The sequence below is a fragment of the Impatiens glandulifera genome, chromosome 3 (assembly GCF_907164915.1).
Source record: "Impatiens glandulifera chromosome 3, dImpGla2.1, whole genome shotgun sequence".
NCBI lineage: Eukaryota > Viridiplantae > Streptophyta > Magnoliopsida > Ericales > Balsaminaceae > Impatiens > Impatiens glandulifera.
The window spans coordinates 7,467,967-7,481,010 of NC_061864.1; the positions used below are offsets into that span (position 1 = coordinate 7,467,967).

At 26.1% G+C, this 13,044-nt stretch overlaps 1 protein-coding gene across 1 annotated transcript; it reads right to left on the minus strand.

Moving 5' to 3' along the window:
* Positions 1-3,373: 3,373 nt before the first annotated feature.
* LOC124928936 (serine/threonine-protein phosphatase PP1-like) lies at positions 3,374-7,685 on the minus strand. The gene is made up of 4 exons (XM_047469190.1): positions 7,093-7,685; positions 5,364-5,923; positions 4,731-4,934; positions 3,374-3,783 (listed from the first exon to the last, which is right to left on the minus strand). The coding sequence occupies exons 1-4, from the start codon at positions 7,265-7,267 to the stop codon at positions 3,760-3,762; spliced, it is 963 nt and encodes a 320-aa protein (XP_047325146.1). The 5' UTR covers positions 7,268-7,685; the 3' UTR covers positions 3,374-3,759.
* Positions 7,686-13,044: the final 5,359 nt, after the last annotated feature.

Genomic DNA, 13,044 nt, shown 5'->3' on the forward strand with positions numbered 1-13,044 from the left:
ATTTTTTACTTTTCATTTTTATTGTATCTTATTTTATTAAATTTCTATTTTAATTTTCAATAATATAATATATACAATCACAGCAAAATGATAATAAATTAACATGTCTTTGAAATTGTGTTGCCATGTTGAGCCTAGATTTGTCTTGATGGCTTAGAAAAATTCTAACTGAATCTACGCCTAAGGGAAATATATAAAACTAAAAAAAAAATTAAAAAATAGAATGAAATTGTCAAATTGTTGAAATTTAAAAGTTCATATACAATTTCATTTAACACGTCACATATACATGTTTGTTCTAAAAAATAGATGCATTTACATGAGAATACCCAATTATCTCTCATTAAACATTATTATTATATATTTTTATTTCAATTGCTTAATAAAGCTAAATGATCAATAAGTAGATTATAATTAGAACATATTTCATTGGTAATTCTAAATTCAAGAACATAAACATATGCCAATATTAATTTTAGTGTATTATTTGGTTAATTTAACTTGTTGTAAACATATATGATTGATTCCCTATAAACAAAAATATTGAAAAAAAGGACATGCGCCATTGAATACATCACTTTGTTTTTGACTTCACTAATCACGCCCGATTAGGTTTGACATATATACCCACATTAATTTAGCTAGGCTACTTTATATTATTATTATTATTATTATTATTGTTTGAAGTTGAAAATGTTTGGTATGTAGATAGATGTCATAAATTATAATATTGAGATTCCTCAATAGGTAATACAATCTACCTTTGTTTTTGTTTTGTAATGCCTTGATCATTAAAACCATGATTAGCAAATTAAAGCATGTTTTATGATGCAAAGGTTCCCAAATTTTGACGTATATATCTCTCACTGTTTATTAATCAATTAATTATATTATTATTTTTTAAACTAAATCAACAATTTATTTTTTGTCAAAGTTAATAAAATTCTCACGTGTTCTCTCAGTAATTATAACCCTATTTGAATTATTTATATTTTTAATATGAAAAATAAATGAGGTGCTTTATTGGATCATTTCTACGTGACGATTAAAATTTACAACAATATCGTCGGGATATAAGCTAAATGTTTGGTTGTATCATGACCAGTTCACGTTTGAAATGCACATGACATGATATATCACATGATACTTTTACAATTTTATTTTTTGGCCGAGTTAAATTGAATTTCAAATATGTTGACTGTTGTAACTTAACCACATGATAAGCACGTGCCGTTTTTCCTTGAAAATTAAAAATAAGCATGTTACCGTTCTCTCTCTCTCACACACGTTGGTTGATTTTTTATTTTCAAATAATTAATTATAAACTCAACTTAATTATTACTTTTTCACATCATATAATACCATCACCGTGCCTCTCACACAACACAACGCTTAATAGTTTAAAATATTTTAATTGTATATATAACCTAAACAAACTATTAATTTGTTTTGAAATGAAATGAAATAAATATAACAATAATTTATGAAAGAATAACAGTAGTGGTGAAGGCATGATCCTAGTGTCAGCTCTTGTTAATTTATTGTACACTGTCTGTTTGTCTTTGTTTCGTCATTTGAAAGAATAATGTATGTCAAAGTACGTACGTAATACTTTACTAATTTTAATTAATTGGTTCGTCTCATTTCTTTATTTAATTTTATTTTGTGCAGGACACTTGTCTCTCTGGAAAATAAATGATATTTTTAATATATTTATTTATCTTATTTTTAATCTTAATTATTTATTAGTATAACATGTAGTAGTAGCAGTATATGGTTGTCAATTAATTGATTTTGACTTTAATTTAATATACTACTAATGTCAACATTGAGAGTGAAATATTATGTAATGTCAAATGAACCTAATTTCAATCATACCAAGACAAAATATATATTTTATTATATATTTTGGGTAATAATTTTTAAAAGGCAAATATTTCAAAAATAACTTGTTGGGTGGATATTCCTTAAATGATTATTCTTTGTGCTTTAAATAAAATATATATATATATATATATATATATATATATATATATATATCCAATTACACAATCATTTAATTATTGTTTACAATGGTTATGTATTAGGCCTTGTTTAATGATATACCCTTCCAATTACTTTTTGTGACTGCAGCTTTGAACAAGAGATTTAGCAGCCTAAGTCATGGCTTGCTTGTCATGTTAACTTTTAATTTATGTTGATGTCACGATTAAAATTATAATAAATTTTAATTTATGTTACATATTTAAGTATAAATATTCTTTTTAAATCATAAAGAAATTAGAGGACACCTTGTCAGGATTATTTAAATAATTTATTATTTTTTTATCAATTACATTAATCAATTTATATATATATATATATACATATATATATATATAATTAATTTTTAAACTTGTTTTTAAAATCTAAATAAGAATATTAAAAATCTCTGATGGACATAGTGCCAACCCCGTATTAGCATGACAAGTCATGTCATAAAACAATTCAACTTGATAATTAATTAAACATTTAGACTATAAATTAAACATAGTTTGTTTGATTTTATTATTCGAAAAAGTTGGTTTTTGGAATGTCCAAAAATAATTGCTGGATAAAAATGAAGTTATTTGAGTTTTAATTAGGTTTTTACAAAAATATTATATATATATATATATATATCTTTTTGTATTGAAAATTTAAATATAATAAAAATAAAATATAAGTATTTTTATTGATTAAATAAGTTATTTTATGAATATAAGTTTTTAATAAGTGATACAGAGAGAATTTAAAAACCAAAATTGAGTAAAATTCCATAAAATCATATCAAAGCTCTAAGTCAATTTTTATTAATTTTTAATGCAAAATTATTATTTTAAAGTGAAATAAAGAAATAAAATAAAAATGAATAAATAGTTTTCACCTATTTTGCATATACAATACTAAGTTGGCATGGTTGTTTTTAAGCCACGTGTACTAGGGGTGATAGTAGATTTGATTGTCATTTTATAATAAATATAAATTCGGATAACATATTTTATGTATTAGTTATTGGTCCGGATATGTTTGTAAACTACATAAATAATAACAATTATAAAAACACTAACAAACCAAATACATAAATAAAAAAGTATATGGTTGAGACCCTTTCAAGTTTCAACCCTACGTGAAAAAGTAAAATTATAATCTTGACCACTTCCACTATTGTTTGTTAGAAATTTTCTTATACCAGATATGAGTTTCAGATCCTGATTCCATTTTCAAATGAGACCAATGTCTGTCTCTGTTATAAGATCAATCTGACTGAATCATCTTATTATGTAACATTGAAAATATATAGAGAATAAAAAAACAATCAAATAGAAACATGAATGGTGTCACACACTCATCATCAAAATTAAAAGCTACTTTTTATATCCCAAATAAGCCATTTGCCAGGCCACAATTCTTAGTAACTAGAGAAGTAAAACTTCGGTCAAGTAAAAACAGCATTAACTGTTGTTAGGTAGGAATACAAGAAGGGAGTGTAAGTTAGTAATCTCTCACACCTTAACAATTTTACATCCAACAAAAAAAAAAGAAAACAAACAAAAGAAATGGCGCAAAAGCAACAAACCTTTTGGTCAGCTTTTCTGGTTTGTACAGTTTGATTCATACAAGATAAGATCAAGGCATACTACTCAACATAAATGAACTGATCCAACATGTCTGAAAATGAAACTTGATGATGGCTGACTACATTATTGTTGTAAGCCCCGTATAATCTCTAACGCCTTATCACACCTTCGAACCAAGAATAGACTGCAGCCAGCAAATGTATTTCAAAAAGATGGTTAATAATCTCATGGAAACAGCAAATCCATGCAAACCAGAAAGAATTTGCCTGAGATTTCAGATATGACTATCCATCACATTTCTAGATATAAAAAAGAGTAGTGAGGAATCAATTGCTCATATCTTTGGTGAATGCTCATATACTAGTGTGCTTTGGAGGAAGTTTGCTAATAGTTTCAGATTGCATAGCTTTCCTCATACTTGGGATCAAATCAAAAGGTTAGTGATTACAAAGGCTAAAGGAGGTTCATTTAATTCCAATGTTTTCAAATGTTTCTATGGAGCGCTAATATACCAGGTTTGGATGGAGAGAAATGCTAGGTTATTTTCAAGGGTAAGAAGAAACGAGAATGAGGTATGGAAGGATATCGTCTTTGATGGTCTTGCTCTAATCCACGAGTGGAGGCGTATTCCCATAACGTCGGATAATTGGGAGCTTTGTCAACAATGGAATATCATGTATGAAGAGATCACAAAAACTACTTTGTTCAAGGCAAGATAGCTAAATTTGCTTGCGGCTGGTTGTTTGGTTAATTCATGCTGTAGAATTTCATTTCATGCTTTGTTTTGTTTTTCTTTTTTAGGACAAAAGGCTGTTTTTGTCCTAAACTTCAAACTCATGTATTTTCTTTCCCTCTTTGGGTTTTAATTAAATGACTATATAAGTCATTTCCCCCCAAAAAAAAAGAGTTGAGCCAAAGGCAAGAAATTGCTCTCAAAATGTTTCATAAATAGTTGAAAGTGTAAAGACCACATCAATCAAGAAATTGAACATTTCAGAATGTGTATAGTGCTGTCAATCAGAATCAAACCTGGAGTAGGTCACTTATTGCAATTAATATCAATCTTGCATTTGATTTACGAGAAATTTCATTTTTTGCTCACAAGAAATTTCAATTTAGTTTGACACCTACCAGAGAATTTCCAGATTTGATAGTTGTGCTACCGAAAAAAAACTTTTTCTTCTCTGCAGGCTTCAATATTTGGAAAGAACACATTAGAGTCTCGTCCACGCTCATAATTGCACCAGCATTATCGAATTCACCACAGTAATTTGGTGCCGAAAATATTGTCACTAGCTGTCGATCCGCAAAGAATTCATAGCCATCCTCTACAACCTGAAATCAAGGAAACAGATAAGAGAAATGCCAAAAATATCTTAATACAAAAATAACGTCTTTTTACCATAACAACCTCAAATAACCTACATCAAACAAGGTTAGATCAAACAACTCTAAATATCAGTCAAGAAACAATAAATAGTTCACAACTACATGGGATACATAAGTAGTCAACTTCTTCATCCAATTGAGCAGCAGTAGGTATATTTTTGTCTCAGTGCATGTTAGCTTGGAAATCTAACTATGGTAAAATGACATTTGGCTTTTTGATATTTAATCAGCTTGAGATAATAAGCTGTAAGTTGATATTGGTGCACAAAAGGGATTTATGTCAAAACAAACTTAGATTGTGGTTAAACTGACAGAAAACATGAAGCCGTTATAAAGTTTCTAATGAATAAAAATGGATTATTATAGAATGAAAACCTGATGTGCACGGCAAATAAGGTCCAGGTCAAGCTTGTTTAAGAATTCTGTCACCTTATCAGCCCCAAAAGTGTAAGAAACTCCTCGGTCATTCATTCCCCATCCTTTAGAATCCCGGGTAGGGTCAGACCATAGAAGGTCACAGAGGAAACCGGAATCTGGAACATCAGTAGGGCGTTCTAGTTTTCTAATTTGATCCAAATTGTGAAGATCAGGTGAAAGACCACCATGCATGCAAAGAATCTTCTCGTCAATTAGAGCAGCCACTGGCAAGCAATTAAAACAGTCCGTGAAGACTTTCCATAACTTAATGTTGTATCTTTTCTTACATTCATCGTAGAAACCATATATGCGGTTTATAGAGGCACACTCATGGTTTCCTCTCAAGAGGAAAAAGTTCTCTGGGTACTTGATTTTATACGCAAGGAGCAGACATATAGTCTCTATGCTTTGTTTTCCTCGATCTACATAGTCTCCCAAGAACAAGTAGTTTGCTTTGGGAGGGAATCCACCATATTCAAAAAGCCGAAGAAGATCAGAATATTGACCATGAATGTCTCCTGAGCAAAGGTGAGAAAAATGGTATTAGAACATTCGACTATTAAACTATTTTATAAACAGAATCTGTATTTGTCAAAATGTGTTAGCTGATGAAGTCAGTGTGTAAGTAAACCATTATGGACAAGTATTTTTTATAATGATTCAAAAATATTTCCACAAGCAAGAGAGCCCAAAAAACTGAGCCTCAACAGAAACATAAAGAATAGAAAAACGGGATGGATGGCCTCTAAACAAAAAATAAATAATTCCCCAAAGAGGTAGCACAAAAGCAGTTATCTGTTTAGCATCTCGCACGCAATGTTATTAAAACCATACTCCTTTGAAGATTAAAAGAGAAATACTTTAACATGAACGATTTGCCTTCAAAAGTATATTCTCGACAAGTATTAACCTACAAACTTATAAACTAGTGTAAACCACATCAAGGCAATGGTTTTCCAACCAACAAAATCTATATAATTAAATAGTTATGCAACTCCTATGGTCATCCCTGAAACATCAATTTCTCTTATCCAGAAATTGTGGCTATCTGATATACTAATGAATGGTAACATGAAATGTCACATTATTATGAGGTGTGTGAATATGTTTTAGAATACAGTAAGGTAACAGGAGATTTTAATCATGTTATTGAATTTCAGTTTAATACACTAACATCAAAAGGATAAAGAGATAAGCACATGTCATGAAAATGTGGCAAACAATAAGTATTGTTCATATCTACTTCAACAATTGTATACTGCAGATCATCTAACATATAAAGCTAAGAAAATTCCCAATCTACATAACCCAAATTACTACTAATTAAACATAGTTTACATGCCTAAAAGAAAAGTAATCCTTTTGCCAAGTAGTGGCATTTTATTAATGGGGGTGCATGCATCTTCAAAAGAATACTTAGCTGTAGCATCTAGATAGCATCAAAAGATCATATTTTTTTTCATCTTTCAAGACAGACTAGGATCAATATAGCATACAAGCAAGATATCTGTCAGTATGGCACACAAAATAGACAGACATGAAAGAATTGGACCACAGCATAATAAACACGAAATGACAAATGGATGAATTCAAAACTTTTCTTTTGGGTAAGATGATAATATCTTTTCGTTGATGGACCATATTATGAAAGAAGAAGGGAAAAAAAAACAAAATTAGTGATTTATACCACAAATCTTGATGGGAGCCTCGAGCTCCAACAGATTTGGCTGTACGGAGAATATATCCTTTGAAGTTAGGCAAAGCTGCTTAATTTCCGAGTCCGACAACTGCACCTGCTTCCCTGGCCGACCTTGGACCTCGAGAAGTCGATTGATTATGTCGTCAAGAAGAACCGAGTCCATTTATCCAGACGATTAAATAGTTTCTCTAAAGCCCACAACAACAACAACAACAACAAAATCAAAAAATCTCCCCCTAATTATGTAAACCAGTTTCGATTCTCTGTAAAGGAATCGATGAAATTAGGGATCCGTGAAGGTCAGTTTCTCTTAGGGACGATATATATCAATCTATATGTTTAAGGGATCTTGAGGGATCGATGATGACAGCTGAGACATCTGTCTGTCCCTGATTCGTTTGATGTTACGAGAAAAGAATCGATTTTTCTTGCGTTTGTCGGAGGGAGAGAGAGGGAGAGAGAAAGAGGAAGAACAATGGAAGAAAGGGGGAGAGAGAGAGAGAGAGAAATGGGTTGCTGGTGGGAGGCGCAATATAGAGAGAGCGAGAGGGCGAGGGATTTGTATTTGGGCGGTAGTAGTGTTATGACCAAGCAACCAGCCTTCGTTCTGGAATTACGCCTCTCAATTCCACCTTACCACAATTACTCTCTATTTCTTTTATTTATTTATTAATAAATAATATTAGGGCGTGCACTTTGCTTTACACATCAAATATTATTTTTATATATTCATTTCACAACTATCAAAATTCATTCAAATTAATCACACCCAATGTCTTTACTTAATTATATATATACTAATTGATGTGGTTACCCGTGCAAAGTTAAAATATATTAGTATTTAGACTCATTTTCCACTACATAACTAAATATTGTTGTAATTAATCACAAAACAGTTTGTACAAAATTATTTAAAAAAAATTAAAATAATTTATTCTTCTAGTCTAGCGATAATAAAAAGTGCATATTAATCATAAGTTCCTGCGTTCGAACCCGTCAGACGTAATGTTCTACGAGCATGTTTCATACTTAAACATTATATTTTCAAAATTTTACTAATCTAATTTTATTTTTTTTAATACTTAAATTTACAAAATCAATATCAATTTTTTTGTCAGAGTTGTTTAGAATATTTAAAATTATAATATAAAAAATAATAATATAAATATTAATCCAAATTGACATGAATCTAAATAATAATAAAAAATTAGGCGCAAGGTAAGAATTAATAAATACAACTTAAAAATTAAAATTTCTTTGAATTGGTCATTTCAAATAAGTAGTATGCATGAAGATGACTCAATTTTATAGAGATTTTCGGGAACGTTAATTTCCTCTTTATTGAGAAACATTGAAATGTGATTAAGTATTACAACACCTACAGGGTCTTTGGAGGCATTCTTTTTCACCCTAGAGATTTAATTTTTTTGACAAAAAGTCATATTGATGGTTACTTTTTATACTATTTTTTAGCACATATTTCAAGCATATAATTTTTTTTAAAATAAAAAATAATTTTTTTTTATTAAAACTATAATATTTATATGTTTTTTATCACCAAACATTATCTATTTAAACTTTTTTTTTTAAATATAAGATTATAACGCAAAAAATCGATCATTCCTAAGAAGGAGTTTTCGTTAATTACTCGATGGTCACGCTCCATAATTCACCTTCCTTTCGAGTCTCGAGTGAGTGAGGGAATCAAATTGGTAGACTTGACTATAGTGTATTTAAAAATATCGATTTAGACTAATTTTGATTTTTTAAGAGTTTTTACCTAATTTACTATTTGAAAATTTATGAAAGAAAAAATATTATGCGTTCAAACACATTTTATAGATTTTGTTCTTTGTTCGGTGCTTGATTACACCTGAGAAAAGGCTACCGCGTTATTTGTCATATTACGGTCTCTACTTTAAACTTTTGATCATTTAAAATAATATTATTATACACCTTATTTATTTATCTAATTCTAAGGCATGTGTTTAAAGGTAATTCAAACCTAAACATATGTTTAGTTTTGTAATATTTTGTTTTAAGACATTTGTTTATGTCATTGTTTTAAATCTAAAACGTAATAAAATAAAATGTTAGTACCAATAAATGACGATCGAAAAATAAAGTACCACACACGGAAGGGACTGATCCCAAATCAAACAAAGGAGAGAGCTCTGACCCTAAGAAGATCCGACTAGGTTCTTTTCCGGCCAATGACTCAAAATCTCATAATCTTAACATTCCAAAGATCTGAATCCTCATTTTTTCTAAGCTACGATCTCATTTTATCTAACAGTTTCTTTGTGTGCCACACGATCCTCGTGTTTTCCTCACCGGATCTTTTGTTTATGAAAAATACTAAATAATTTAAAAAGTAATTAAGAATAAAAAAAATCTCTAATTCAGCTCTTTCGTTTTCTTCATTTTTATTACTTTGGATGATTTTTTTATTTGACTAGATAAAACACAGAATCTTCTTATATTTTTATTATATATATATAATACTTTTTTTTTTTATTAAATTTGCATTTAAACTATATTTTATTATTCCATAAATTTCAATTTTATTTAGACGTTTGTCCATCATATTATATGGCATAACATGTAGAATCCAACGATTAATTTACTCAATAGCATATACTTAGAGCATACACAGGAATAATTTTAATTTGATTATCATTCACATAAGAAAATTGTATTGACTCTTGTGGGAACATTCTTAAAAATATAATTAGTATTTCAATAAGTTAAGTTATTAACTAGAACATTTTTAAATTTTTACTTTGATTGCGAATTCTTAAGTTATCATGTATTAAAATGCTACATGTTTTGTAATGGAAAAAAATAATTAAAATCTTAAAATAATTAAAAAAAAATTAATAAAAAATTACAATTGAAAAAGTATATGAAATAGAAATCCAAATTTCACTCTTTTGGCATGGATGTATTTTTCGAGATATTATGTGAAATTGATTGAGTTGTGACCATAGATTGTTTATATATAAAACATATTCACTAAAATAAATATACAGTTAACATTTAATAAAAGATTGATACAATAAATTCAAGTAATCTACATTAAAAAAAAAATACATATATTTTATATAGTTTAATATTTAAACATTATTACATTAAAGTGCTTTTAACTAGCAAAAACTTTTTGTGTATACAAAGATAAATTTAATATTTTTTATTGGTTTGTGAATGCACAAATATGACACGTGAAATTGAATCTACATTAAGATTTTAGAATGGATAGGATCATTCAACTTTGGAACCCTCCTTAAGAGACTCCAAATATAATTTATAATTGTTATTGCTTAATTTATAATCACACATTTTCTGATTTACACTTAATTGTTCTAGATTCTTCCATAGTTGCGTAACATATATAACATTTTCTCATATAATAATTTAATAAAATAAATTTAGCCTTAGTCTAACCAAATGGGTTTAGAGCATAATGAGTTATTTTCGGATATACAACTAAGCTTAAAGTCTAAATAAAGAGAGAATTAATATTTTGATGTTATTAGATGGATGGGTTACTTGTCTAGTGGTATATAAATAGTTAATTTATTTATATATTATTTATTTATTTTTTTTATATATTTATTTATTTATATTTATTTATTTATTTTTATATATTTATTTTATTTATTATGGTTTAAATTTAGTATGACCAAGAGTCAAAATTGATAAACAGTTGGTTAATTGTAAGCTTATAAAATGAAAACTTTATTTGAAATAATAAAAGTTTTATTTAAAAAAAAATAGTTATATATTATTATTACTTTTATATTTATATATATATATAATTAAGTATTTTATATATTAACACTTAAAAAATTATATATTTAAATAAAAAAATAAATAAATTTAAAGATAATAAAAAAAAAGTTATATTTACAAAATTAATTATGTTAATTTCTTTAAATAAAGAATATATTTTTTAAATTTATATATATATAATTAATCATTTTCATTAAAAATTATATAAAATCGTAATCAAAATTATTGATGAACTCTATTATTATTATCCTAAATTTAAAATATAAGGGTTTAAGGGTGTGCTTGTTCAAATAAAGGAATGAGAATAGGATTGGGATTGATAGATGTGTGGAATGAGAATAGGTATGACTGATAGAAGTGTAGTGTTTGGTTAAAAGTTTTAATCATTCACATTCCCATTGATAACGTTTTGATTTATAGGAGAAAAGTTATAAATATAATTTTGTTATTAAAATTATGATTAATTTTAATTTTATTTTATTAAATTAAAAAAATAAAATATTATTATTTTTGTAAAGTTTAAAATATATAAAATATTTAAGTGACATAATTTAATAAAATATAAACATCTAATATTTGTTCATATTAATTCTATTTTTTCAAAATAAAAATAAAAATACTTATAACAAAAAAAAATGTTGAATGTTTCAATTTTTTACTAATTATAAATAAATAATTATCTATTAAATATAAATAATATAAGAAAAAGTCTTTCAAATATTATATATTTTAAATTAAATATAATATTTTATTTAATAATATATTATAATATGGTATAATTTTTTTAATAATATTTTTTATTAAAATATTTCATATTTAATTTTTTAATATTTTTTATATAAATTGTTATTTTATTTTTAGTTTTATATTTTTATATTTTAATTAATTTATTTTAATTTTATTATTAATATATAATATTTAAAATTAATTATATAAAATTAATTATATTATTATTAGTTATTGTAATTATCACTAAAAATTTGTTTTAAATAATTCCTTAATATTATTTAAATAATTGAAATTATTTATTCATAAATAAATAAAAATTTATTATTATGTTAATTATAAAATAACGTATAATAAAATTATAAAATATATATGATATTAAAATTATAATTATAATTATAAGAGAGAAAATAGGAGAGTGGAGATAATGGGAGAGAAAGTGTATCGCTCCGGAATGGGATTCATTCCTCCAAATATAGAGAGGATTGGATGATTCCTGAGTATCCGGGAATCAAATCAATATCCTGGAATCAAAACCACCAACCAAACATCTCATTTTATTCCCTTTTCTCATTCCTGAGTACAAAAACCACGTACCAAGCATGCCCTAACTATTTAAGAGTTTACTTAATATCAATTTCATACACAATAATTGGAAAAAAAATGAACATTACGTTTTTTTTTTTTTTGTTTTTTTAGTGAAAATCTAACTCTTGGTTTTTTTTTTATTTAAGAGTATATTTGAAACAGTGTAATTGGAATTCACATTGAAATTCTAATTCCAATTTTATTAAAATTGACATTTAAATACAATTCAATTCTTTGTGTTTTAGAAAATTATAAAACTTTAATTTAATTCTAACTTTTATGTTTTAAGAAAATAATATAATAATTTTTTTTTTTTATATTTCGATTTTTATTAAAAATATATTGGTTCATTTTAACTTGGTTCGACTTTATAAATTCAAAACAAAATATCGATTTAATATGTTAACTTTTAAAATAAAAAAGATATATATATTAGTTCAAAATGTTAACTTACTAAATAATTTTTTTTTATCAATTTAATATATATATATATATATATATATATATATATATATATAAGTCTTTAAATGTGTTTTAAATAATTAAATAATAAGTTATTTTATTTAAAAATTATAAAAATAAAATAAATAAATTTGTAATTACAATTCTTATCTTTTGAGAACGGTAAAATTACATTAAATTAAATTCTAATTCTTAATATTAAAGTATTTACCTAACTTAAGAATTTAAACAATTACAATTTCAGAATCACCAAATGCAGCTAAAAAAAACTTATAAAATAAATTATCTTTTAATTTTATTATTTGTATACTTTTGTACTTATTAAATATTAGTCTATTTAGAAAAAAACTATTTTTTTTCTTCATTACCTTT

Coding starts and splice junctions, on each gene's coding strand:
- LOC124928936 (XM_047469190.1), bottom strand. CDS start 7,267: ATGGACTCGGTTCTTCTTGACGACATAATCAATCGACTTCTCGAGGTC. Junction 4,935..5,363: donor TTATTTGCCGTGCACATCAG/GTTTTCATTCTA, acceptor CCTTGATTTCAG/GTTGTAGAGGATGGCTATGA. Junction 3,784..4,730: donor TCAAATCTGGAAATTCTCTG/GTAGGTGTCAAA, acceptor TGCTGGCTGCAG/TCTATTCTTGGTTCGAAGGT.